The 25,670-nt window shown below is 36.0% G+C and overlaps 1 protein-coding gene across 4 annotated transcripts in view; it reads right to left on the bottom strand.

The window, feature by feature from the left end:
• CADM2 (cell adhesion molecule 2) overlaps positions 1–25,670 on the bottom strand; it is a 1,085,741-nt gene that overhangs the window by 158,194 nt on the left and 901,877 nt on the right. For all 4 annotated transcript variants that reach the window (XM_007986176.3, XM_038002402.2, XM_038002403.2 and 1 more), the window contains 2 exons: positions 19,853–20,005; positions 16,933–17,070 (listed from right to left, as the gene is read on the bottom strand). In XM_007986176.3, the coding sequence (XP_007984367.1) occupies positions 16,933–17,070; positions 19,853–20,005 (291 nt within the window). The remainder of the gene's footprint in view (positions 1–16,932; positions 17,071–19,852; positions 20,006–25,670) is intronic.

Raw genomic sequence — 25,670 nt, 5'->3', positions numbered from 1 at the left:
CTCTTTTCATTCTTTCTCTTCCTTCTGCTCCCTTTTCTTTCTTTCCTCTGCAGAAATTCCTCATTTTTATATTTCTCTATAGTTTTTATAGCCAGCATCTAAGACAGTATCTGAAACATCATAGATGCTTAATAAGTATGTTTTCAATTCATTAAAATAATGGTTGCAATCAGCCAGGTAAAGCTTCTTTTCCTTCTAGTAAGTAGATTTGTTCCATGTCAATATGTATATGTTGGGGACAGTTGTCAGTCTTTAATTGATTGTCTTTGTAGTATGTCTTTTTTTAAATCCTCTCATCAGTTTCTGTATTGGAAGAGTACAAAATCTAGAGGCATATGACAAAATATCTGGAATTAGACAAACTGTTTTCTTTTATTCAGATCTGTATTTGCCCTTTGTTTGTCAGTTCTGTCTTTGCTATTTTCCGCAGCCATTGTAATTCTCACTGCAGACCACTGTAATTCTCACTGCAGACCAACTAGATTAGAGTTCCATTTATCGAACTTCCTCGAGTTGGGAGTTCAGGCATTTAACCATAGACAGCAGGCGGAAGAAAGGAGATTGGCAATATCACTAAAGAGAAAAAAATTAAATGGAAAATTATCGAGTTAAAAATATACCTAGTCGTTAAATCTTTTCAATTCATATATGTTTTTCCATATAAATTTTATAAGGAAAAGGGGAATAACATTACTAAACATTATCTATACTTACTTACAGGGAAAAAGAAAATTATAAAGTAATTTCCTCTCCTATAGAGGCAAAAAATAAAGACATTTTTTGAATATAAAATAAGAAAAATACAGATTTTATCTATGAAAAATTAGCAGGAAGTGAGAGACAAAAGGATATGTAAGCATAAAGAGAGGAATATATTTTTAAGGAGATAAATTAGAATAATTTACGAGTCAATATCGTGAAAATATATGAGTATGAAAAAGAAATTGGTGGCAACTCCTGAACATCATGCTAAATAAGTAGCTCTGCAGACTTTCTCTCCAGCTAAACAACCATAACTAGTGAAAACTATTTTAAAACAAACACACATATTCAGGTCTCTGAAAATTGTGCTAAGGGCGTATAGCAAATGAACAAATAATTATTTTAAAAAACTAGAAATCTTAGTAAGAACAGATAGAGTCTGTGATATTTGAACCATGCCTTGCTCCCTAATTCAACCTCATCCCCAACTCGGCACGAGGAAAGCCGGGTAGATGGACCCAAGGTGGAGATCCATGTTTCCCCAACCAAGGACTACGGTCCTTTCCAGAAGAGGCAGGCGGCCAGCATTTCTTATTTCACTCATTATTACTCTTGGTTGCAGAGCCAACATTCCAGGTGGTGTGACTGAAAGGTTGGGGCTGTCTTCTTTCTCCCAGTCCCTGCTCATATGCCAAGAATAAAGGGACCCCAATAGCTCTCACTTTAGCTCACTCATAGAGGGGAAATTTCAACCCAGAAGAGACAAAACAAGAAGACCAAAAGCTACCACCATTTTGCCCAGGGAAGAAGCCAGCTATAACAGGGAAGTGCTTTTCTGAACCTCTCTCTAAGGAAACCAAATATTTGGAACAGAGTTGGGGGAAGTTCAAAGTGGAGAATTTGGAGGAAAGCAAGTAAGAAAGCCCTTGTGTCTAGATGAGATAAGCACGCTAAACCACAGACCATCTAGTTTATAAAAGAAAACCAGAGAAAGAGACAACTAGCAAGGGCCTTCCTGTCGTCACAGGTTAGAGAAAATCTCAAAGACTGGCCTCAAGAAAAAACAAAACAAAACAAAAAAACCCAGCAATGGATTCTGGATTTAAACGGATCAAGTTATGTAACACCTTATGCACATAGCATTATTGAAAACAGTAGTGCAACTAGCTGGCAAACAATGAAGGGGAATCCCTGGGTGTGATACTAACATAAGCAGAGAGCTTAACAGAGACGACAGGAAAGAAAGATATTCAGTGAGAGTCCTACTGAAGCCATTATCATCCTAGGGTGACTGTGCACATGCCAAAGCCTGTGCTTCCTGAGGAAAGACATCAGAGACTTCACACTGCAATAGAAATAGCTCCTCCAAATCAATAAACAATAAACCAACCAAAGCAGTACTTTTACAAAGGAACTCCAAAAAAACAAGGAACTCCTTTGACAATTGACTTTTCATCAAAACTGATGAAGGTCAGAAGGTAGTTGGGTAGCATATCCCAAGTGCTAAAAGAAGGAAAAAATGTCAAATAAGAACCTTACATCCAGTAAAATTATTTTTTGAAAATGAAGGTGAAATAAAATATTTTTCAGGTAAACAAAATCTAAGAGAAGTTATTACAGCAGTCCTGCCTTATAAGAAGTGTTAAAGAAAGCTGGGCTAAGGAAAGTGATCTCAGATAGTTAAACAACAACAACAACAAAGCACCAGTAAAGGTAATTTTATAATTAAAAAGAGGTTAAAATGGCATGTTTCTTCTCTTGTCTTCTCTTAAGTGATTAAAAAATAATAATCAGAACAAAGATTCTTCAGGAAAACAAAATTAATGATGTAAAACAATTATTTACCATTGTATTACAGGGTCTATAACATATGAAAATGCAATATATTTGACAATAACAGGACAAAGGAAGTGAATAAAAGTAAGTTTTTATCCTGTTTCCTGAAAGTAGTCATTATATAAAAAGTCTTCCAAGGTAATCTTCCAAGAGAATAACCAATCTTACTTTTCCGTCACATTTTCCGTCACAAAATCATAAGGAAATGATTTTAGGTGGTAACTTGAATTTGCAGGAAGAAATTAGGAGAATTAAAAACATATATAATATGTTTCATGTGACAAATTTTAGGTACTTGCTATCCTTGCTTTACTCAGCTTCATTAAAGACATAACAGTATATGAAGTAGTAGTTGTAACCATGTGTTGTTGTGTTTTTAACATATTAAAATGTAATATGTTTAACAACGATACTACAAAAATGGGAGAAAGAGCAAACAGCTATATTGTAGTAACATTTCTATATCTTCTGAATTAGGTTATTATGAATCTGATTTAGATTCTGATAAGTTAAGATATATGATATGCCTGAGAGCATCTACTAACAATATAATTCAAAAACAAAGTGAAAAATTGTTACAGGAACTAAAATGTTAACCTAGAAAATATTTACTTAATATAGCATAAAGTAGTAAAGAAGGAATATAAAACAAAAATGACATGAAACATAGAAGATAAATGTACAATCATGGATGAAAATAAACCTATATCAATTATTATAATATCATACATGGAAATTTACCAATATCGATTATAAGATTACATGTAAGCTGATTAAAAATTCATTCAAAAAGCAGAGATTATAAAACTGGATTTCTTAAATGATCAAAATATATGCTTTCTACAGGACACACACTTTAGATTTCAAGATACAAATGGACTGAAAATAAAAGGATAAAAAAGAATATGTGATACAAACAGCAAACAAGAGAAAGCTAGACTGACTATACGAATAGCAGCCAAAGCAGATTTTAAAATAAAATATGTTATTAAAATAATGAAATCATTTCAAAATGATAGAAAAGACGACCCATTAGAAAGATATAACAATTATAAATACATATACATCTATGTAAAGAGAGCACCTAAGGTATATGAAGCAGAAACCATTTAGCCCAGCAATATTATTCTTAGGAATATATTCAAGAGAACTAAAAGCATATTTCTACACAAAACCTTTCACCTAAATTTTTATAGCAGAGTTTAAAATAATAGCCCCAAAGCATAAAAATTCAAATGTACATCAACTAATGAATGAATCAATAACATATGGAATATGCATACAATGATATATTATTTGGCAATTATAAAGAATAAAGTACTGATATATGCTACAACACAGATGATATTAGCTTGTGCTAAGCTAATCACAAAAAACACATATTATATATTTTTGTAGATGAAATGTCCACAGTAGGAAATTTATACAGACAGAAAGTAGATTTGTGGTTACTTAGAGTTAGGGTGGAGACAGTTGTGGGAAAGTCGGGAGTTATCACTAATAGGTTTCTTGTAGAATCTTAAAAGTTTACAGTTGATTGTGGTGAGCGTTTCATAGTTCTGTGAATTTATTAAAAAACTATTAAATTGTATACTTTACATGAATTTGATGACATGAATTATATCTAAATAATGTTGCTATGTGAAAATAAATAAACATAGCTAACAACATGTTTGGCTTCAATTTGGGAGGTATACAAATAACACTTTAAATTTAGAATTATTGATTGAAGAGAAAAATGTGACGGAAAAGTAAGATTGGTTATTCTCTTGGAAGATTACCTTGGAAGACTTTTTATATAATGACTACTTTCAGGAAACAGAGCATTTTGTTTCCAAAGTAGTAAATAAAATAGTAGACAGTGAATGCACTTGAACTTCATGATCCAACTGTAACCTATACTATAACATAATATAAGTAAAATAATCTATCTCAATCAACTTCCCATTACCAACACAAATGGAAAGTAATTTACCAACTCATTTAGATACTGCTACACTAAGATGTCAATTTGATCATATTGTGAAAAACTGGATCCAATGTCTTTTTATGTTTGTTTGTTTTTGTTTTGTTTTGTTTTTTGAGATGGAATTTTGCTCTTGTCACCCAGGCTGGAGTACAATGGTGCCATCTTGGCTCACTGCAACCATCTTGGCTCACTGCAGGTTCAAGCAATTCTTCTGCCTCAGCCTCCCCAGTAGCTGGGATTACAGGTGTGCACCACCACGTCCAGCTAATTATTGCATTTTTCATAGACACAGGGTAATCAAATAATTAATGTGTTAATTTTAGGAAAATATGATCATAAATTTTGTAAAATATCTTATGAATTCAAAGACGGTCATTAGCCAAAGGTAATGGGAAAAGCTACCTTCTCCCACTATGTGCCACAAGGATCATGAAGTGAATTTCCATGAAAAATCCAAAGTTAAAGAATGAAAGAGGGATTTTTCTTCGCATACGAAGAAGCCGTAAAGGATTTTTTTGAAATAACATGAAGAAAACTTGAGCAGTAACTAAGTCTCTCCATCATCAGATGAGAGCTATGGACTAGCAAATTTGAATATTTTTGTTATTATAATGTCAGGGTTACTCATGGGCTTCTGAGTGCTAGATGATTAAGGTATGCACTTGATTAACCCTTAAATTAAATACATTGATTAACAACATTAATTAAATACAAGTTTAAAAAGAAACAATTTATTTGGTCAATTTCTTGACACTGTAAAATCCAGTAAAAAAAAAAAAAAAGTTTTTATGTGTCTCATGATATACATACCAAAACTTTCTTTTCCATTCCAACAATGTATAAGAATCCATAACAACACTAAATTCCTGTAACTAAGCATATGATCTTGTGTAGATGAAAATTTCTCATATATAAAACTAAAGCATGATTCATAAAACTAAAATATAATGGTAATACGGCTGAGTGTGGTGGCTCACACCTGTAATCCCAGCACTCTGGGAAGCCAAGGTGGGTAGATCACCTGAGGTCAGGAGTTCAAGACCAGCCTGGTCAAAATGGCAAAACCCTGTCTCTACTAATATTACAAAAATTAGACAGGCATGTTGGCACACACCTGTAATCCTAGCTACTCCAGAGGCAGAGGTTGCAGTGAGCCAAGACTGCGCCACTGCACCCCAACCCGGGCGACAGAGTGAGCCTCCATCTCAAAAGAAACAAACAACTATATATATATATATATATATACATATATATATATATATATATATATATGTAATACAACAAATGAATTGGATTTTGTGAAGTAGTACAAACATTTTGGAAAGTTGGCAAGGTCTTTAAAAAATTAAATATATGGCTACCATATAATTCAGCTAGTCCGCTTCTAGGCATTTGCCTAAGAAAAATGAAAACATATGGGTACACAAAATTTTACCCACAAATGTTCATAGTAGCTTTATTATAACATCTGCAAACTACAAATAACCCGAATGTCCATGACTAGGTAAACGGGTAAATAACTGTGGTGTATATATCCATGCAATAGGCTACTACTCAGCAAGAAAACAGAAAAGAAACTGTGTACGTGCGACAACATGAATGAGTCTCAAAATATGTATGTTGAGACTCACAAAAAGAAAGATATGTACAGACCCTATGATTCTATTTATGCAAACTTGCAGAAAATGCAAACTAATCTATTGTATCATAAAGCAGAACAATGGTTTCCTGGGAATGAGGTGGAGGGTGGGCAGAGAAGGTACAGGGAAGATGTTAGAAAAGATATGAATAAACTTTTGGGGATAATAAATACATTTTTTATCTTGTTTGTGGTGATGATTTCACTACTATAGACATTTGTCAAAACTTAATAAATTGCAAAATGTAAATATCTACAGATTGATTTTTGTCAATTATATCTTAATAAACTTATTTTTAAAATAAATATGAAAAAGTAAAGACTCTCCACGATTTCTGGTGAATATTCTTTCCCCTTTACCACTCATACACACATGGGACAATCATTATATATCCTTCTACAGAGTGACTTACGTATCTCCTAGTATTGCCTGGAAAGTCTTGAGGCAGTGCATTTAACACCATTGAGAAAACTTCAAGCTATGTGCACACACACACATAGATATACATATCCACATGTAAATGCTATTCATTTTTTTTTTCTCACATTATATAGTGCCCAGCATATTCTGGATGAAATGGCAAGGCCACTTTCAAAGCAGTAAGTGTAAATAAAGGAACATAAAAATAATAGGTCTTTAAATGTTGAGGTTGAGGCTGGGCACAGTGGCTCATGCCTGTAATCCCAGCACTTTGTGATGCTAAAAAAAATAAATGGCATATACTATAAGTTTAAATAATGATATTTTAAATTCATTCTTATTATACATGATGCACGGACTTTAAACTCAGGGGACACAAATCTCTTCCTCTTCTTTTATACTTAATTTCAAAGAGTTTGTGATCTCTGGTTTACATGTTAATATTTTACTCATTCAAATTAAGGTTTTATACAACTGATGTTAAATGAGTCCTTAGGACAAAACCAGTTTTGCAACACCAAATAAAGTAAATAAATATATAATCTACCATTTATCAAGTAGTTTCCACAAAGCTTAATCCAAAAAAAAAGTAAAATAGGCAAGCAAGAAATAAAGAAATAAAAAATAGAGTTATGTGGCCAGAGAATATTACTAAGATGTAGGTTAAAGCAATTATTGTTGTAATTCTCAAACATTAAAATGCTAAAGTACATCCCGATTCCACAGTACAGAATGCCCCTCCAAGAAATAACTCATAAGGTACACAGAATGTTAAGAGTCATCTTCTAAGCTTAGTACTTTAGGATGCCCCTTCCTTTCTTTCCTAAATACCTATTAATGCTTTGCTTATTATGCTCTAATCCCATGGGTTCTGAAACTTTATTGATAATAAGGACCACTATAGATGCATGAGAAATAATAGAATTTTTAGGTCTGACAACCAGGAATTCTTAGTAAGTCTACTTTAAAATCAGGAATCTGCATTTTGTAAACTACCACCTGAGGTGGTGCTAATCTAAGCGGTCTAAAGGCCACTGTTTGAGAAACACAGCATTGAGAAATTCACTGTTCCCCAGCTGCCGATATATTATTTACTAAGTAGCTTACAGTAAAATTATGCTGTGTTTTGCTAACTTGAAAATTAGAAGCTGCACTATCTTTGATTGACATTAAAATGTATGGCAAGGACTTACTCACACAAGGAAACATAGCTAATGTCAATTCGAGCTTGATGGCCAAACATTTTGAAACACATAGTATATAATAAGTAAATCATGCTTATAGAATAATGGCAATGCCATTAGATACTGGCAAACTTCAATGACCCACTACGGAGCCCAGCTTTCGTGGATATCCAGGTATACACAGCATGATTCTCAGGGCAGGGAGCACATGTGGAGAGAAGTTCTGTTTGAAGCACACTGTACACATAATGAGAAATGGCTATTTTAAAAGGCTAAGACTTACAGAATGCCAGACCTTTATATAGTCAAAATCTCTTTCCTCATTATAAATCACTTAACTTCAAAAATCTACTGTAAGCATAACCTTTTAAATTCTGCATAATTATAATTACTTCAACCTCAAACTTTTTTATCTTTGCGGCAAGGTCTTACTGTGTCACCCAGGTTAGAATGCAGTGATGCTATCATGGCTCTCTGCAACCTCAAACTTCCAGATTCAAATGATCTTCCAACCTCAGCCTCCCGAGCAGCTGAGACTAATGTGCCACCACACCCAACTAATTTTTAAATTTTTTGTAGAGAGAAGATCTCATTATTTTGTCCAGGTTGGTATCCAAGCCTTGGGTTCAATTGATCCTCTTGCCTCAGCATCACAAAGTGCTGGGATTACAGGCATGAGCCACTGTGCCCAGCCTCAACCTCAACATTTTAAAGAATGAACTGTATTAGTCCATTCTCACACTGCTAATAAAGACACTACCAAGGCTGAATAATTTATAAAGAAAAAGAGATTTAATGGACTCACAGTTTCATATGGCTGGGGAGACCTCACAGAAAGCAAAGGAGGAGAAAGGCTGGGGAGGCCTCATGGCAGAAAGCAAAGGGGGAGCAAAGGCATGTCTTCCATGGCAGCAGGCAAGAGAGCATGTTCAGGGGAATTGTCCCTTATATAACCATCAGATCTCATGAGACTTATTCACTATTACGAGAACAGCATGGAAAAACTTCCCCTACGATTCATTTGCCTCCCACTGGGTCCCTCCCATAACATGTGGGAATTATGGGAGCTACAATTCAAGATGAGATTTGGATGGAGACACAGATTGTCCCCACATTTCAAAACTAATCATGCCTTCCCAACAGTCCCCCAAAGTCTTAATTCATTTCAGCATTAACTCAAAAGTCCACAGTCTAAAGTCTCAAGACAAGGCTAGTCCCTTCTGCCTATAAGCCTGTAAAATCAAATGCAAGTTAGTTACTTCTTAGATACAATGAGGATATAGTTATTGGGTAAATATTCCTGTTCCAAATGGGAGAAATTGGCCAAAATGAAGGATCTACAGGCCCTGTGCAATTTCACAATCCAGTGGGGCAGCCAAATCTTAAAGCTCTGAAATGATCTCCTTTGACCCTATGTCTCACATCCGGGTCACACTGATGCAAGAGGTGGGCTCCTACATCCAGGTCACATTGATGTGAGAAGTGGGCTTCCATGGCCTGGGGCAGCTCATTCCCAAGGCTATGTAGGGTACAGCCTCCCTGCCAGCTGCATTCACAGCAGACATTGAGTGTCTGCAGCTATTCCAGGTACAGGCTTCAAGCTGTCAGTGGATCTACCATGCTTGGGTCTGGAGGACAGTGGCCCTCTTCTCACAGCTCCACTAGGCAATGCCTCAGTTGTGACTCTCTGTGGGGGTTATGATTCCAATTTTCCTTCCACATTGCCCTAGCAGAGGTTCTCCATTAGGGCCCTACCTTGGCAGCGAACTTCTGCTTTAACCTCCAGGCATTTCCATACATCCTCTGAAATCTAGGCAGAGGTTCCAGAACCTCAATTCTTGACTTTTGTGCACCCACAAGCTCAACACCATGGTGAAGCCACCAAGACTTGGGTCTTACACCCTCTGAAGCTGCAGCCTGAGCTGTATGTAGGCCCCTTTTAGCCATAGCTGGAGCTGAAGCAGCTGGGATGCAAGGCACCAGGTCCAGAGGCTGCACACAGCAGAAGTCCCTAGACCTGGCCCAGGAAACCATTTTTCCCTCCTAGGCCTCTGGGCCTGTGAAGGGAGGGGCTGCCCTGAAGGTCTCTTACATGCCCTGGAGACATTTTCTTCATTGTTTTGGTGATTAACATTTGGCTCCTCATTACTTATGCAAATTTTTGCAGTCCACTTGAATTTCTCCCCAGAAAATGGGGTTTTCTTTTCTACTGCATCATCAGCCTGCAAATTTTCCCAACTTTTATGCTCTGCTTTCTCTTGAATGTTTTACCACTCAGAAATTTCTTCTGCCATATACTCTAAATTATCTCTCTCAAGTTCAATGTTCCACAGATCTCTATGGCAGGGGCAAAATGCCACCATGGCAAAGGTGACCTTTACTCCAGTTCCCAACAAGTTTCTCTTCTCCCTCTGGGACCACCTGAGGCTGAACTTTGTTGTCCATATCACTATCAGCGTTTTGATCAAAGCCATTCAATAAGTCTCTAGGAAGTTCCAAAGTTTCCCACATCTTCCTGCTTTCTGAGCCCTCCAAGTCTCTAGGCAAGTCCAAACTTTCCCACATTTTCCTATCTTCTTCTGATACCTCCAAGCTGTCCCTATCTCTCTGCCTATTACCCAGTTTCAGTGTCACCTCCACACTTTTGGGTAACTTTACAGCAGCATCTCATTAGTATATTAGTCTGTCTCATGCTGCTAATAAAGACATACCTGAGATGAGTAATTTATAAAGAAAAAGAGGGTTAATGGACTCACAATTCCACATGGCTGGGGAGGCCTCACTATCGTGGAGGAAGGCAAAGGAAGAGCAAAGGCATGTCTTACATGGTGGCAGGCAACAGAGCACGTGCAGGGGAGGGAACTGCCTTTATAAAACCATCAGATCTCATGAGACTTATTCACTATCACGGGAACAGCATGGGAAAAACCCACCCCCATGATTCAAATGCCTCCCACCAGGTCCTTCCCACGACACATGGGGATTATGGGAGCTAGAATTCAAGATGAGATTTGGGTGGGGACATAGCCAATCCATATCATGAACATATTATAATTTGTGTGTGTATTAATTTCTCCTACTGCCTCTCATTTTCTTAATGAGCAAACATTCATTATCCAAGTGATTTAGGCACCTGAATTTTATAATCTTAATGCTTGCTTTTACTCCATCTGTCCAGATCATTCACCAAGTTCACTTGAAAATTATCTTCTCTTTCAGAACCATTTATTTGTAAAGAATTCCATTGTCATCCATTAGTTTAGGTACTTACCAGCTCGGGCTTGCAATGCCTCTTAACTAATAAGCTAGTCTTCAGACTTCCCCCAAAACTGCTAGATGTGTGACCATGAAAAAATATTCTGTCTCTCTAGATCTCAGTTTCCTGTTATTGCTGTGTAACAAATTACTGTAAGTTTAATGACTTAAAGCAATACATATTTATTATCTCATGGTTTCTGTGAGTGAGGGGTCAAGGTATGGTTTAATCTTGGCCTTTGCTCAGTGTTACTTGGCTAAATAAAGATATTAGCTGGGGCTTTAATTTCAATCTGAGTTGGGGTCCTCTTCAAGCTCTCTGATTGTTACTAAATTCATTACCTTGAGACTACATGTCTGATGTCCCTATGTTCTCACTAACTGTCACCTGGGACTGCTTTCAGCACCTAGAGGTCACCCATAGTTCTTTGCCACATGGCACCCATAAGCAATTCACAACACAGCTGTTTGTTTTCTTCTAGGCCAGGAAAAGAATGTATCTCTGACTTTAAGAAATAAGAAGGTACATTCTTAAAATGTACCCCTTCTTAAAGAACTTGCCTCGTTGTATGAGACCCATCCTTGATAATCTCCCTTTGATGAACTCAAAAGGGACCCACAGTGATGTCTGCAAAACCCATTTTGTAATATAAGGTAACATATTAGAGACAATCATATCGCATCATATTCACAATTATCTCCTACACACTAGGGGAAGGGTTGATACAAGGGTGTGGATAATTAAGGGTTATCATAGAATGCTGCCTAATGCATTAATGTAAAAGCTACTTACGTAGAAAAGATCTCAAAGTTTTGTAATAGTAAATCCTCAAACTGCACAGAACTAAACTTATACATGGAATGACAAGTTTAATGTAAATATAAGCTCTCAGGGAGCTGACAGACTTAGGAAGGCAATGCACATCTTTTCTCACACTAAATGGCAGATATTCACTTTCTTGCTATGCAGAAGATTAAAGGCTGCAGTGAAACTACCTGTGGTTTTGGATGCAGCTCTGCCCAGAGGCACCAAAGGGATTTCTGAGTAAAACTCACATAGAGGGGATAAAAAACAGAGTTGGATGAAATTATGATTGTTTCATTTTACTTTTTAAAGCTTATTAAAAAAAAGCTTCACTATTGCCTATAGAATAAATTTCAAAACCTTAATCTGGAATAAAAGCTCTTTCATGACATAACTGAACCCTGCCTCTTTGTTTACTTCTCATGCCTATACCACACATAAAGTTTCAGAGTTATTTCAATCACATGCTGTTACTCTGCATAGATATATGAAATTCATTTCTTCAAAGTGTCCTACCACCTACTTTTGTCCCAAACACATATGATGAATTCCACTCCTTTGTGAAAGAAAATAGGAATCTCAGGATCCCAAAATCACTGTGCCAAAGGGAAAGTTAAGCTTGGGATCTCAGAAATGAAAAAAAAAAAAAAAGCTTTTCTTTTTTTTTCACAGAATGATAGCTACAATTTCACAAACCTATGTCATAGCCTCACAATAACAGAAGGCCATGTATCTCCCCAAATGGTCTCTCTCCAAAATTGCTGACAAGGAAATTACTTCTGGGTCTGATAATCTATCAGAATACATGCCATCCCTATAAACTAGCCCTAAAACAGAGTTCTATAAAATCTAACCATGACAATGCAAATTACCAGCTTTACTTCACAGGTATGAGACAGAGAAAGACCAGAAACAATCCCTCTGCCTGCCCCAGACCAGTGCATAACTGACTCCTTCCTCCGCTTCATCTATTCACATAGTTATCTTATGTAAAATGTAGATTGACTGACCTCTGCCTACCCCAGACCAGTGCATAATTGACTCCTTCCTCTACTTCATCTATTCACATAGTTATCTTATGTAAAATGTAGATTGACTGAGAGACAAATGCATAATTTACTTTTCCTGTACTCTCTCTCATGTAAAATGTAGATGAACTGAGAGATAATCAAACTCTCACAAGAATGTAACCACTTGCCTCCCTGTCTACCCTTCCCCCAAACCCCTTTTCCCCCGTCTTATTCCCCTCCTGCTTGCTCTTTCCCCTTTAAATGTTGAAGTCTTTAAACCCCTTTTTGGAAAAGGCATAGACCACAGATGCTTCTGTGATTTGTGTTATTTTCTTGGGCGCGTCCTCAACCTTGGCAAAATAAACCTCTAAATTGACTGAGACTTGCCTCAGTCACTGTTTGGTTTATACATTGTTTAAGACACATTTACTCAATAGGCAGATATTTACTGAGTGCCTGCTTCCATAAATGAACTGTTGAGCCTTAACCTCTCCCACAAAGTAGGGCTGATACCTGCTACTTCTGCAGAAAACTGTAGCCAGTTCATGTATCTGTGTCTGTTACATCTTATGTTTTTATATCTCTTTCTCAATTGTGAAAGCCTGGGAGGAATATTTTTGTTTTATTTGCTTATATTTCTAGGACTAATTTAGGAATTGGTACAACTCATCATGATTTCCTGAAAATAAGAATTACAATGATAATGATAATAACAGCTAAAATGTATTCAGTGATTCCTTATACTCTGAAAATACTTCATTCATATTGTTTTATACGGAATTCTTGCAAAAGCACTTTGAGGCAACCATTATTATCCTTATTTAGCAAAGGAGAAAAATAAAGCTCAGAGACAGAGGCAGGACTTCTGTATAGTTTACTGATACTCCTCATTTTATATTCTTCATACTAATGTGATTCTGAAACAGGAGGTCAACATCACTCACACATTTAACACAATGGTAAACACGCACATTTTCAGGCTTCCCCGTGGGCCTGCTCCACCAGAAAATCTTGGATCAAGGCCTGATAATCTGAGATTCAGCAAACCCTGTACTTGATGATGCCCTGTACTTAATGGCTATAGCTTCAGAACCACTGTTCTATAATCAAGTATGAACAAATTCCATAAACTAGACCTTTCAAGTGACTTTTACCCAGAAACTTGGATATAAAATTAATATGTTAGGTAGTGATAGAGAAAAGATAAAGATTCGTACAAACGTGTCTATTTTTAGGAAAATATTCTCCATAACATGTTTGATAACCCCAAAGACATCGTAAGCAGCTACAGGTCAAGGTTCTTGGTTTCTTCATTTGCATCTTCACCAATGCACCATAGAATACGGTGAAATTGAGAGGCATTTTAACAATTTTGTATTGAATTGAATTGAATTCAATTTGATTAGCCTGTCTTTTCCGTTTGCCTTATTTTACGCTAGGGAGTGTCTTTTTAAAACGTGTCAAGTGATATTATACTAAAAACAGTTAGATGGTAATAGGAAGTCAAATTTTTATCTCTGAAAAGAGAAAATAGCGCCGGATAAGGTGGATTACTCCTTTAAATGAGGAGGGTTTGCTAAAAGACGGAAGAGTGACATTTTGCTTAGCATATCCAGAAAAGCAACTATAGTGAATATTCACTTTGTGCAGTAGTCTTTACCTAACTGTATTTACATATACACTTACAAATATAAAATATATGCCACTCAGAAAGTTCACCATCTAGTTAGGGAGACAAATGATGTAAACCTGCTAAAGAATTACAAGATTAGATAGATAGATACACAGATAGACAGATAGATAGATGCAAGTGTAAAGATAAATGCTCTGTAAATGGCAGTGCATTGAAGAGCATAGAAAAAAATGGGATCTTCACAAGTTTTCAATACAGCATAGAACCATGTTCTGATTCTGTACCTATTTCTGTCTTCATTGTTGTTCTGATCTTGGTTCAGATGATTTTAAAATATGTTGTTTACAAGATTAAACTTTTCATATTTCTTCATATGAGCAAAAATCTTTCCCCTCCTGCCCAGTGTATGATTAAATCTGTTTGGCATTTAAAACAGAGGCCAGTTTTGTCAAAAATTCACTTCCTTTATAAATGTCTGAGTATATCATGGGTTTGTCATGCAGCTACAGTGTGAAAAACAATCAATCAATACTAGTGAGGTACTTAATATGTGAAAGTGTATGACCTCCTTGAGGATACAAGAGAGGCAAATCCTTGGAACATAAACAAAATACTAACAATGTGAGAACTAAGTAAACAACAAATGAATTAACTAATTGTGTCAGAATTTAGGAAGAAAAAACATACAGGTAATAAAATAATTCATTGAAGGATTGTACATAAGAAGTGCATTTTAGTGCAAGCCAAGACCTTCACACAAAAGGAAATATGTGATGTGTAAGAGTTCACTGCCTGGAGAATTCTTACAGGCTACAGAAAGCAGATTTTAAACTTATTCGAAAGTTTAGGGCTTTCCATTAGAAATGCTTCAGCAGAAAAGTGTCTGGATCAGATTCTTGTTGTAGTAAGATAACTCTGGAAGCAGTGTGGAACATCCATTAAAGAGAGATCTAACCAAGTCCAGAAATGCCTAGACTAACATATCCTAGAGGCAAAATTAGAATGGATGTTACCAAGCCTTGACAGAATTCAAGAATCAGGTTACATAGTAACCTGAAATTTAATTTAGCATAATAAGACGTCTAACTTGTGTCTTGGGACTGGCATTTCTCAAAATGTAATCCAATAATGTATATTTATTAGAAATACTAAGGCAAGGGTAGTCATCAGGGTAAAATTATGGATAAGGACCTTTTCTTGGAAAAAAATATGCAGAGAAAGAGTAATTAAAATAGGAAACTGATAAAAACAATTGTGTGGATTATAATCATAATTTCTCGGTAATATAGGCAATGTTATCTGCTAAGCCTGCACGCCCATTACGAAGAATTAATTAGTGTGATATAAGGTATCACAATTATAGGTTAAAATAATCAGAACGTCTGAGCATGGTGGCTCACACCTGCAATCCTAGCACTTTAAGAGGCTGAGGCAGGAGGGTCACTTTAGCCCAGGAGTTCGAGACCAGCCTGGGCAACATAGCATGATTTTGTAGCATGATTTCTACAAAAAATAAAACAAGTTAACCAAGCATGGTCATGCACGCCTGTAGTCCCAACTACTCAGGAGGCTGAGGCGGGAAAATCACTGGAGTCTAGGAGTGCGAGCTACAGTGAGCTATGATCATTCCACTGCATTCCAGCTTGGGTGACAGAGCAAGACCCTATCTCTTAAAAATAAATAGATAAAAAACATTTTAAAATAAGCAGAATGGTTTGCATAAACCTGTCTCATAGAAGATAATGTTGAAAATAATACATATTACAATGGCATAGGAATTATGTTTTAATAATCATCATAAACAATTCTTATATTTAAATACTAAGCCATCACCCTTATAAACTTATTCCCCTCCTAAAGAACGTATGTTTCATTTGTGTGTGTGTGTGTGTGTGTGTGTGTGTGTATGTGAGAGAGACAGAGAGAGAGGGAGTTTAAATTTAGGTGTATAAAGAATTTAAAGTATGCACTTTTATTTAGACAAGTACACATTTTTGCCTTTCATCAGAATTAACAGGAATCAAATTAATTGATATTTAACCAGTTTTATTCTCAGAACCCTGTAATTCCCAAAACAAAGTTGAAGAAATAATTTATACAGCTTCTCTGTCTTTAACTTAAATATTATATGTGAGTTCTGAAATAATATCTAATATGTGCTAATTGCTTATTATTGTGAAATATGAATCTATGCGTTTCTTCATATATTAACTGAATTATTCCCTCAACTTTTCCATAAGGTGTATATTATTTTTAAACCTATTTTACAGAAGAGGAAAATGAGGCACACAGGGATTATACTTATATATTAATATATCTTGTAAAATTACCTCACTTAAGAATGAGTAAATCTGGTTGAAATGATGCGTAATCTGTAAGAGATACTATGGTTTGAAAAATAATGTAAAATGACTTTTTCCTAACATGCCATACTGGTTTCAGCACATTAATTCTGATTTTCATTTTTCTATTCTTTACCTTTAATCTCTTTGTCATTTTTGAACCATCTGATATCAGCTGCAGGTTTACTACCAGATGTTTTGCAAGTCAGCTGCATCAAGTCACCCTCCATAACTGGTGATGAGAATCCACTAATCTGAGGCTTTTCAGGAACACCTGAAATTTAAGCAAATGATGAAGTGAGCAACAATCTTCAGGGCTGATTTGTTATTATGTCTATTACTTTCACACATGAAACTGAACTGGATGGTTAATTGACAAGAAGTTCTCAATCAAGTTAACGAACTACTATGTAATAAACTGCTTCGTGTGTGTGTATACATACATAGTTGTATATGTCTATATGCATACACACAAATGTATATACATGTGCATACACATAAATGTATATACATATCCATACACATGTATATGTGTACAGATATATACATACATAGTATCAAGAAAATCAAGAAAGTATGTAAGACGCATATAGCTCAAAGTAGTTTTTTAGATTAAATTGTAATTTTTCTTTTCTTTTCTTTTTTTTTTTTTTGTGAGACAGAGTCTCACGCTGTTGTCCAGGTTGGAGTGGACTGGCTTGATCTCAGCTCACTGCAACCTTCGCGTCTTGAGTTCAAGTGATTCTCCTGCCTCAGCCTCCCAAGTAGCTGGGATTACAGGTGTGTGCTACCATGCCAGAATAATTTTTTTTCTTTTTTTTTAGATAGAGTCTTGCTCTGAACCCAGGCTGGAGTGCAGTGGTGCAATCTCTGTTCACTGCAATCCCTACCTACCAGGTTCAAGCAATTCTGCCTCAGCCTCCCAAGTAGCTGGGATTACAGGTGGGTGCCACCACACCTGGCTAATTTTTGTACGTTTAGTAGAGATGGGGTTTCACCATGTTGACCAGGTTGATCTCGAACTCCTCACCTCATGATCCACCCACCTCAGCCTCCCAAAGAGCTGGGATTACAGGCGTCAGCCACCGTGCCCAGCCTAATTTTTGTACTTTTTAGTAGAGACGGGATTTCATCATGTTGGCCAGGCTGGTCTCAAACACCTGACCTCAAGTGATCCACCAGCCTCGGCCTCCCAAAGTGCTGGGATTACAGGTCTGAGCCACTGTGCCTGGCCTCAATTGTAAAATTTTACCTGTGAAAATACCTGTGTGTAAATCTTAAAAACAATCATTCAATATACTTTACAATTTACTAGTGTAGAGATTTTAAAAGGTAGACTGCATTGAAGGAAAAAACCCACAAACAGATTTCTCTATCCCTTACCAAATTACAATTTAACTTTTGCTTCTTTCTTTCTTGATTTCATAGTTCTTAAAGCTTAAAAAGAATATTATCCTCTGTGTATTTTGTGGCCAGGCACGGTGGCTCACGCCTATAATCCCAACACTTTGGGAGACCGAGGTCAAGAGATTGAGACCATCCTGGCCAACATGGTGAAACTCCATCTCTACTAAAAACACCAAAAAAAAAAAAAAAAAAAATTAGCCGGTGTGGTGGTGGGCGCCTGTAATCCCAACTGTTCAGAAGGCTGAGGCAGGAGAATCGCTTGAACGCAGGAGGCAGAGGTTGCAGTGAGCTGAGATGACGCCAATGCACTCCAGTCAGGCTACAGAGTTGGACTCCGTCTCAGAAAAACAAAAAAAGGAATATTGGAAAGCACCAATATGAGAAGTACAAATTAAACAACGGTAACACAGTAACCACAAAGATGCATGAAAAATTAACATAACTCCTCTTAACATTTTTTTATCTTCACCTACATATTACCTGCTTTCTTTTTTAAAAATCTCTGCCACATCACCATTTAATAAACTGAATTCATCAGTCATCTATTCTTTGAGTTTCAAATTGGCTCTCTACAGAACAATACATTAACCTTATGCAGTTGTTATCCTGAAATCCTCCATTTTAGTGGGTATATTTTGTCTTTAATGGCAAACTTGTGAAGATTTTTATAAAATAGTCCCAGTGTGACTTGCAAAGAAATATGTTTTATATCCTATGCACAAAACCAATTCACTAGCTGGATTAGCTTTAATATTCCCACCCAAAAGAACAGCATGTGTTAGTCCTTTTAAATGCAACATTGTGCCTTTTTCTATCTAAAGAGGAGGGCAAGCTTAGGGGAAAAAAAAAATCAATCTTTAAATTCCTCTAACTTGTTCAGTACACAGGTGTGTTTCAATGAACTGCAGCAATTTCAGCTGATTGGGGCACTGACGTCTGTGGAATCACAGAGAGCTCGGAGCTGCAACGTTATTTCCTCAGAATCTCTATGAATGTATTGCTTTTTCTGTGTCACTTTCACCTTTGGGAAAATGGCCCAATATTTAGAGAATAAAAACACAAAGAAACTACAAGCTGCAAGCTCAAGCGACATTAGGTACTTCATTTAGGAATCTAGAAAATAGAATTTTAAAAGGAGAGAAGGCACATGGAAATATCAGGGTCATTTAAATGCACTAAATACACAAGCAGGTCATATCTGAGAGCCACAAGTTCGCGAGAAAGGCCCTTATCAGGTGACTCACATGATCAAATAAAGGAGCATAGTATAGAATACAAGGTGAACTCATTATGCTCAGTATTGTGTCATTTTGGAAAAGATCAGAATATATACAACATATAGATTATGTGATGAAAAAAATTAGCTGGAATCAAGAGAACCGGTGTCTATTGCTGGCTAAGAAACAAAATAGCCGTGTGTCTTCTAGCAGTCATATATGTTTTTGAATCTCTCTGTCTTTGTCCCTTTATAAAATGCAGAAAGGGACTGAATGATTTTAAAATGCCTTTGTTAAAATATAGCAGAGAAAGGATTAAACCATATCTGTTCATATAGTCTTTGAAATACATTTTTGTATTGAATTATGTTGCTGTAGCAATATATATCACTCTGGTTGTGTGATTACATGGTGTTAGTCCCTTGCACTTACCCAGAACGGTGAGATAGGCCTTGGAAGTTTTGACAGGCATCGTAAATAAAGAACAAGTGTACTGTCCTTCATCAGAGAGAGACACATCACTGACACTAATACTCAATTCATGCCAGGAAGCGCGAACCAGCTCAATCCTATTGTCTCTTAAAGCTGGAAAGAGAAAATAATGAAAATGTAAATAAGAACATCAGACAAAGTCAGTATTTTTAGACTATATATTTTCAACACAATACAATAAATGTTTTCTTTGGCCATACATTGAAATCTTACTTCTTGGAACAGTTTAAAAGAAAGTTTAAATACATTGAAATATTTTATCAGATATTTAAAAATCAAAGTAGAATTAGGTGCTCCTTAATGTTTTCAGAAATCACTTTATAATTACATGATTACATCTAATACAATACTTTAGATGAGGTAGATACTGATGTTGATAAACATAGCTTTCCTCTGCAAATCTTTCATAGAATACCAGTGCCAAGAAAAACTATAAACAAAGTGGGTTCACTTCTATGGACAGATAAATTTGGTAAACTGTGACTGAGGCAGGCCCTCCAAGGCAACAACAAAAATTTTAGCATATTAAAAGCTCTCTGCGGTACAGGAACTTGAACTATTTAAACTTGAGCTGATACTGAGCAGAAAGGCACCTGTAAACTACCTGACTTTTAAATTTGCTCTGATTGGTTGGTGCCTCTGCTGTACTGTATGTTAATGTAGTCTTTCGTCTGAATCACCTTTTCTATCACAAGACACTCATTTTCACAGAAGATATTTTAGCATCTTGCTGAATTACGCTTCACTTGACTCATTTTGGGGGAGGAAAAAAGCATTAAAAAGTTTATCGTTATGTGCTCCACTAAGTAGAGCTGTAAAATCTGGAATTAAGCAAGCGGCAAAAAAAAAAGTATACTCTAAATGGTAGAAAGAGTGAGGAGGACCAGTCAAAGACACCAGCACCCAAGGAAAATCCCAGTAGCTTCCCAAACACCAGTAAAAGATGATCCAGACCCAGCTTCTCCCAACCACAACCTAGAAACAGAAGTTAGTCTAGGTAGACTCATTTTTTATTGCTGGTCAAATGAGAATCCATCCACCAATATCAGGAGAGACTGGGTTACCTGCAAGGGGAATGAAGTAGGAGCCTTACTAAGAGCAAACAGCTAGGGAAAGTGACCTGCTTTTCCAGGGTGCCTAAGACTTCCCCTTGCCATCTGGAGGTACTGAACAGATAAGCAGCTCTAGTAGTGTGTGTGGAAAGTGAGGCAGGAGGGTATACACAGGGACGGGATGTCTCTACAACAAGTACAGAGCCCTGGAAGTAATCCTCTTTTCATTAGCTAGAGCAGGGGTACGCAACCCCTAGGCCATGGGCCAGTTCCAGTTTGCAGCCTGTTAGGAACCAGGTCACCCAGCAGGGGGTGACTCATGAGCTAGCCAGCATGACTGCTTGAGCTCTGCCTCCTGTCACATCAGCAAGGGCACTTCTCATAGGAGAGTGAACCCTGTTGTGAACTCTGCATATGAGGCATCTAGGTTGCGTGCTCCTTGTGAGAATCTAACTAATGCCTGACGATTTGAGGTCAAACAACTTCATCCCAAAACCATCCTCCACACACACCGCCCACCATCCATGGAAAAATTGTCTTCCACAAAACCGGTTCCTGGTGGCAAAAGGGTTGGGGACCACTGAGCTAGAGCATATTTTACCTCCCCTAGACCACTACAGCTTAGCCTGGGGAATCTCCTCTTGTCCCTTAGGTGGTCCAGAAGAGATCAGTGTGGTCTCCAGTAGAATTAGATAAATCAACGTGTCCAAATAGTAGCACAAAGTCCCTAAAAATTAAATTCTCATTAGAACCACAGCCCATAATTGAAAGCTAGGACTAGCAACTGCTTCTGAGAATAAATTTAATTAGCATCCAGAGTCTCTTAACATAATAACCAAAATGCTCAGCATATAATAATTTAAAAAACTTACTAGTCATAATAAACACCAGGAAAATCATAACTGAATGAGAAAAAATGATCAACAGATGCTTATACTGAGATGAATCAAATATTGAAATTTTTGACAAAAATTTGAAGAAGCCATTATAAAATTACTTTAATAAGCAATTACTAATTATCTTGGCACAACTGAAAAAAACATAAAACCTTAGCATGCAAAATGTTATTAAAAAAGGATGTTATAGAAATAAAAATATAAAAGCCAATATAAAAACTAATTGGATTTGCTCTATAATACAGTGAAAATAACAGAGGATAGAATCTGTTAATTTAAAGACAGAGAAATTTAATTCACCCAATCTGAACAGCTGAGAGAAAATAGAAGGATAGAAAGAAAAGATAGGAAAGAACAGAGCCCCAGGGACCTGTGAGACAATACCAAATATCCGTCAGTGGTATCATTAGAGCCCCAGAAAGAAAGAAGAAAGAGAGTGGGACGAAAGAGAGTGGGAAAAAAGAGCACCACTTTGAAAAGTTGTATTCAAAGAAATAATGGTTGAAAACATTCCATATTTGGCAAAAGTCAGGAAGATACAGAATCAATCAAGAAGCTGAGTGAAACCCAAGTAGGAAAAACCCAAAGAACTGTATGTCGAGATACATCAAAAGGAAACTTCTGAAAACAAGCATTACTGCCTGAGTTCCACCTCCTGTCAGATGAATGGGGGCACTTCTCACAGGAGAGTGAACTCTACTGTGAAAACTAGACGAAAACTGGACAAACTTCTTGAAAGGAGCCCAAGAGAATGGCTTATTACCTGCAAGAGAATACAAATTCAAATACAATACATTTCCCATTTCAAATCATGGAGGCCAGAGGAAGTGGTGCGTTTTTCAACTCCTGAAAGAAAAGAGCTGTCAACTATGATTTCTTAACCAGTAACACTATCCTTTAGGAATCAAGATGAAATACATATGTTCTTAGAAGAAAGAAAAACAGATAATTTGCCTCTAGCAGGACTGCCTTAAAGAAAAATTAAAGTTTTTCAAACATAAAAGAATTAGTAATAAGAGGAAATATTGAAGCACCAAGAAGGAACAAAAATAATAGCAAAATATGAGAAAATAGAATAGACTACCCTTTTTCTGAGTTTTTTTCAAGTATGTGATTATTAAAACAAAAAGTATAACTTTGATAATGTCCACCATTATTCGAGAAGGAATATTCAAGACAAGAAAAAAAGTGGATAGGGCAAAGATACCTAGTGGAAGTAAAGTTTCCATACTTGAAGTGGTAAAATGTTGCTACTAGTAGACTGTGTAAATTACATCTGTTAATTGCAATACCCAGAGCAACCACTAAGAAAGGCATATAAAGAATACACTCAAAAACTCTATAAATAAAGATGGAATCCATTTATATGATGTTTTGAGATAACAAAATTATAGAGGTAGAGAACAGAGTTTGGTTGCCAAGGGCTAGGGATGGCAGGGGGCGATGGAGAGTAGAGGGACATGGGTGTGGCTCTGAGAGGAAGAAGGGATCTCTGTGGTTCTGGAACTGTTTTGTCTCTTGATTGAAGTGATGGATACATGAATCTACACATGTAATAACATTGTCTAGAAGTAAACATATATACACACACTCTTACACATATGAACACAAAAACAAATACATGTAAAACTGATGAAAACCAAATAAGACTATTGAACTGTATCAGTGTCAGTTTCCTCACTGTGATGTTGTTTCATAGCTTTACAGCTGTTTCTTGGGTGAAGGGTACACAAGAGCTCTCTGTATTATTTCTTACAACTGCATATAAATCTACAAAAAAATTGATTAAAAAATTTTAATTCACATTTGACGGAGTACGGGGAACAGTTAGGATATCAAAGCTTAAAATTCAATGTACACATTTACTACACAAGAGGGTGATCCCAAATGACATATATTTTTAAATTACCTGCACCTTCCCTATATGCTTTGTGAGAGGAGCAGATAATTATAAAATATATAACCTTTGGGAAAATTCTAAATCTTCGTGATTCTAAATATCTTTAAAAAATCATCCTCCCACACACTCAAATCATAAATACTTAAATGATTGTATCCCCTTTGCTGTCATTCTTTGTGAACTCTAATTGTTTAGGAAGATATATATTGCAAATATTTTTAAAATTGATTTATACTGAACATGAAAAATAAAGCAGGTCTGTGCTTGTGACTGTATTTAGATACAGCACACCTAAAAAAAATTTCTATTTCATACTCTATCTCCTACATGCCATGATATAGATGCCTTGTTTAGCTGCCAGAGGAAAATAGTAGGGCACAAATTTGTTATTCTCACAATAGGAACTCATGCTATATCAACCCCTTTTCAAAACAATGATTTATTCACTTAAATATTTATCTTATATGAGTATATGTACTTATATATAATTTTATAATTTTATTTATATGTGTACATATATATTAAATATATATGTATATTATATATACTCATGTATTTTGTTCACACATTTTTTAAGAGGTCACCAAAAGGAAAAATCTCAAATTCCTGCCATGATACTGTATGGATAGAACATGTTACCCACCTCCTGTGTTCAATTTCATTTTCCCTAACACAGGTTCCATTGACACAGACAGCGCTTACAATTCTCAGTGAATCCTGACAAAAGGAATTTAACTCTATTTTAGCCAGACTGTATTTTGGAACCTGTATAACCACTAAAGTTAAATTGAATTGCTCAAAACATACGAATATCAGACTTTCATATTTAAACCATTTTCACTGAGTAAGGCTAAAGGTACTGATTTGAAATCAAAAGACTTGGCTCCAGACGCTTGTGTGAGGTCAGTTTCTGGTGATAATAACTTCTGATTCCTTCCCTCTTTGGATTATGATGAGAATTGAATGATATCATGTAGAATGTAAAGTGACTTAAAATACATCTACAGTGACATTTTAAAATTATTTGGGGTTTAGAATCCTGAGGATAAACTAGATATTTTAGTGTCTGAAATGTTTCAATCAGTTCAACTTACCAAATCACATACTTTCAGTTATTTATATGATTATTACCAGCCTTGACTAATTAAAAACTAGGCTCTGAAAAGTGGAACATATGAAGTTTTATGTAAGTTTCATTAGAGGTTAATCATATTAACTTGAGCAAGTTACTTAAATATATCTCAGTTGTCTATGAGGTAAAACTCATAGACATCACAGTGCTACATCACAATGAAAGTATAAAGAACGTGGTTTAGAATTTTAGATCTGAAATATATGAATCTATATTTTAAAATGGATAACACATTCTTAAGAACCAAGAAACTGCCAAAATTACTACATGGATTATTTATTGTGTACATTTTCTTAATAGTTTATTGGCTAAACACTACAGCTGTGTAACACGATTTTCCATGAACTGAATATTTTAAGTAAATCCTACATCCACACTGTTAATCTTTTCAAATTCACAAACACTTATGATGTCATATACAGTTCACTTTAAAACAGCATTTCAAGTACAAAAGAATATGGAAAAAACCTGTAATAGTCCAAAGAGGAATATACTATAACTCAATGGGTTCCCTGTGAGGAGGAACCTTGTTTCACTATTTCAGCACCCTGAGCTATAGCTATATACACAGTAGGCATTCATTCAGCGAGTAGCTATTGAATTGAAACTGAGAGCTAAACTCTGTCTACATGTGATAAGAACAGAGTGAAAAAGAGCTGAACTAGGAAGTCCTCTTCAATATCTCTCCACAGGATCCCCCATGGGACAGAAGCAAAAAAAAAAAAAAAAAGAAAAAAAAAACAGAAGAAAAAAAAATGTTCCATTTAGACACTATTGA

The sequence above is a fragment of the Chlorocebus sabaeus genome, chromosome 22 (genome assembly GCF_047675955.1).
Source record: "Chlorocebus sabaeus isolate Y175 chromosome 22, mChlSab1.0.hap1, whole genome shotgun sequence".
Lineage (NCBI taxonomy): Eukaryota > Metazoa > Chordata > Mammalia > Primates > Cercopithecidae > Chlorocebus > Chlorocebus sabaeus.
Note: the sequence above shows the minus strand (reverse complement) of the source record. Positions and strands in the feature narration are given on the sequence as shown.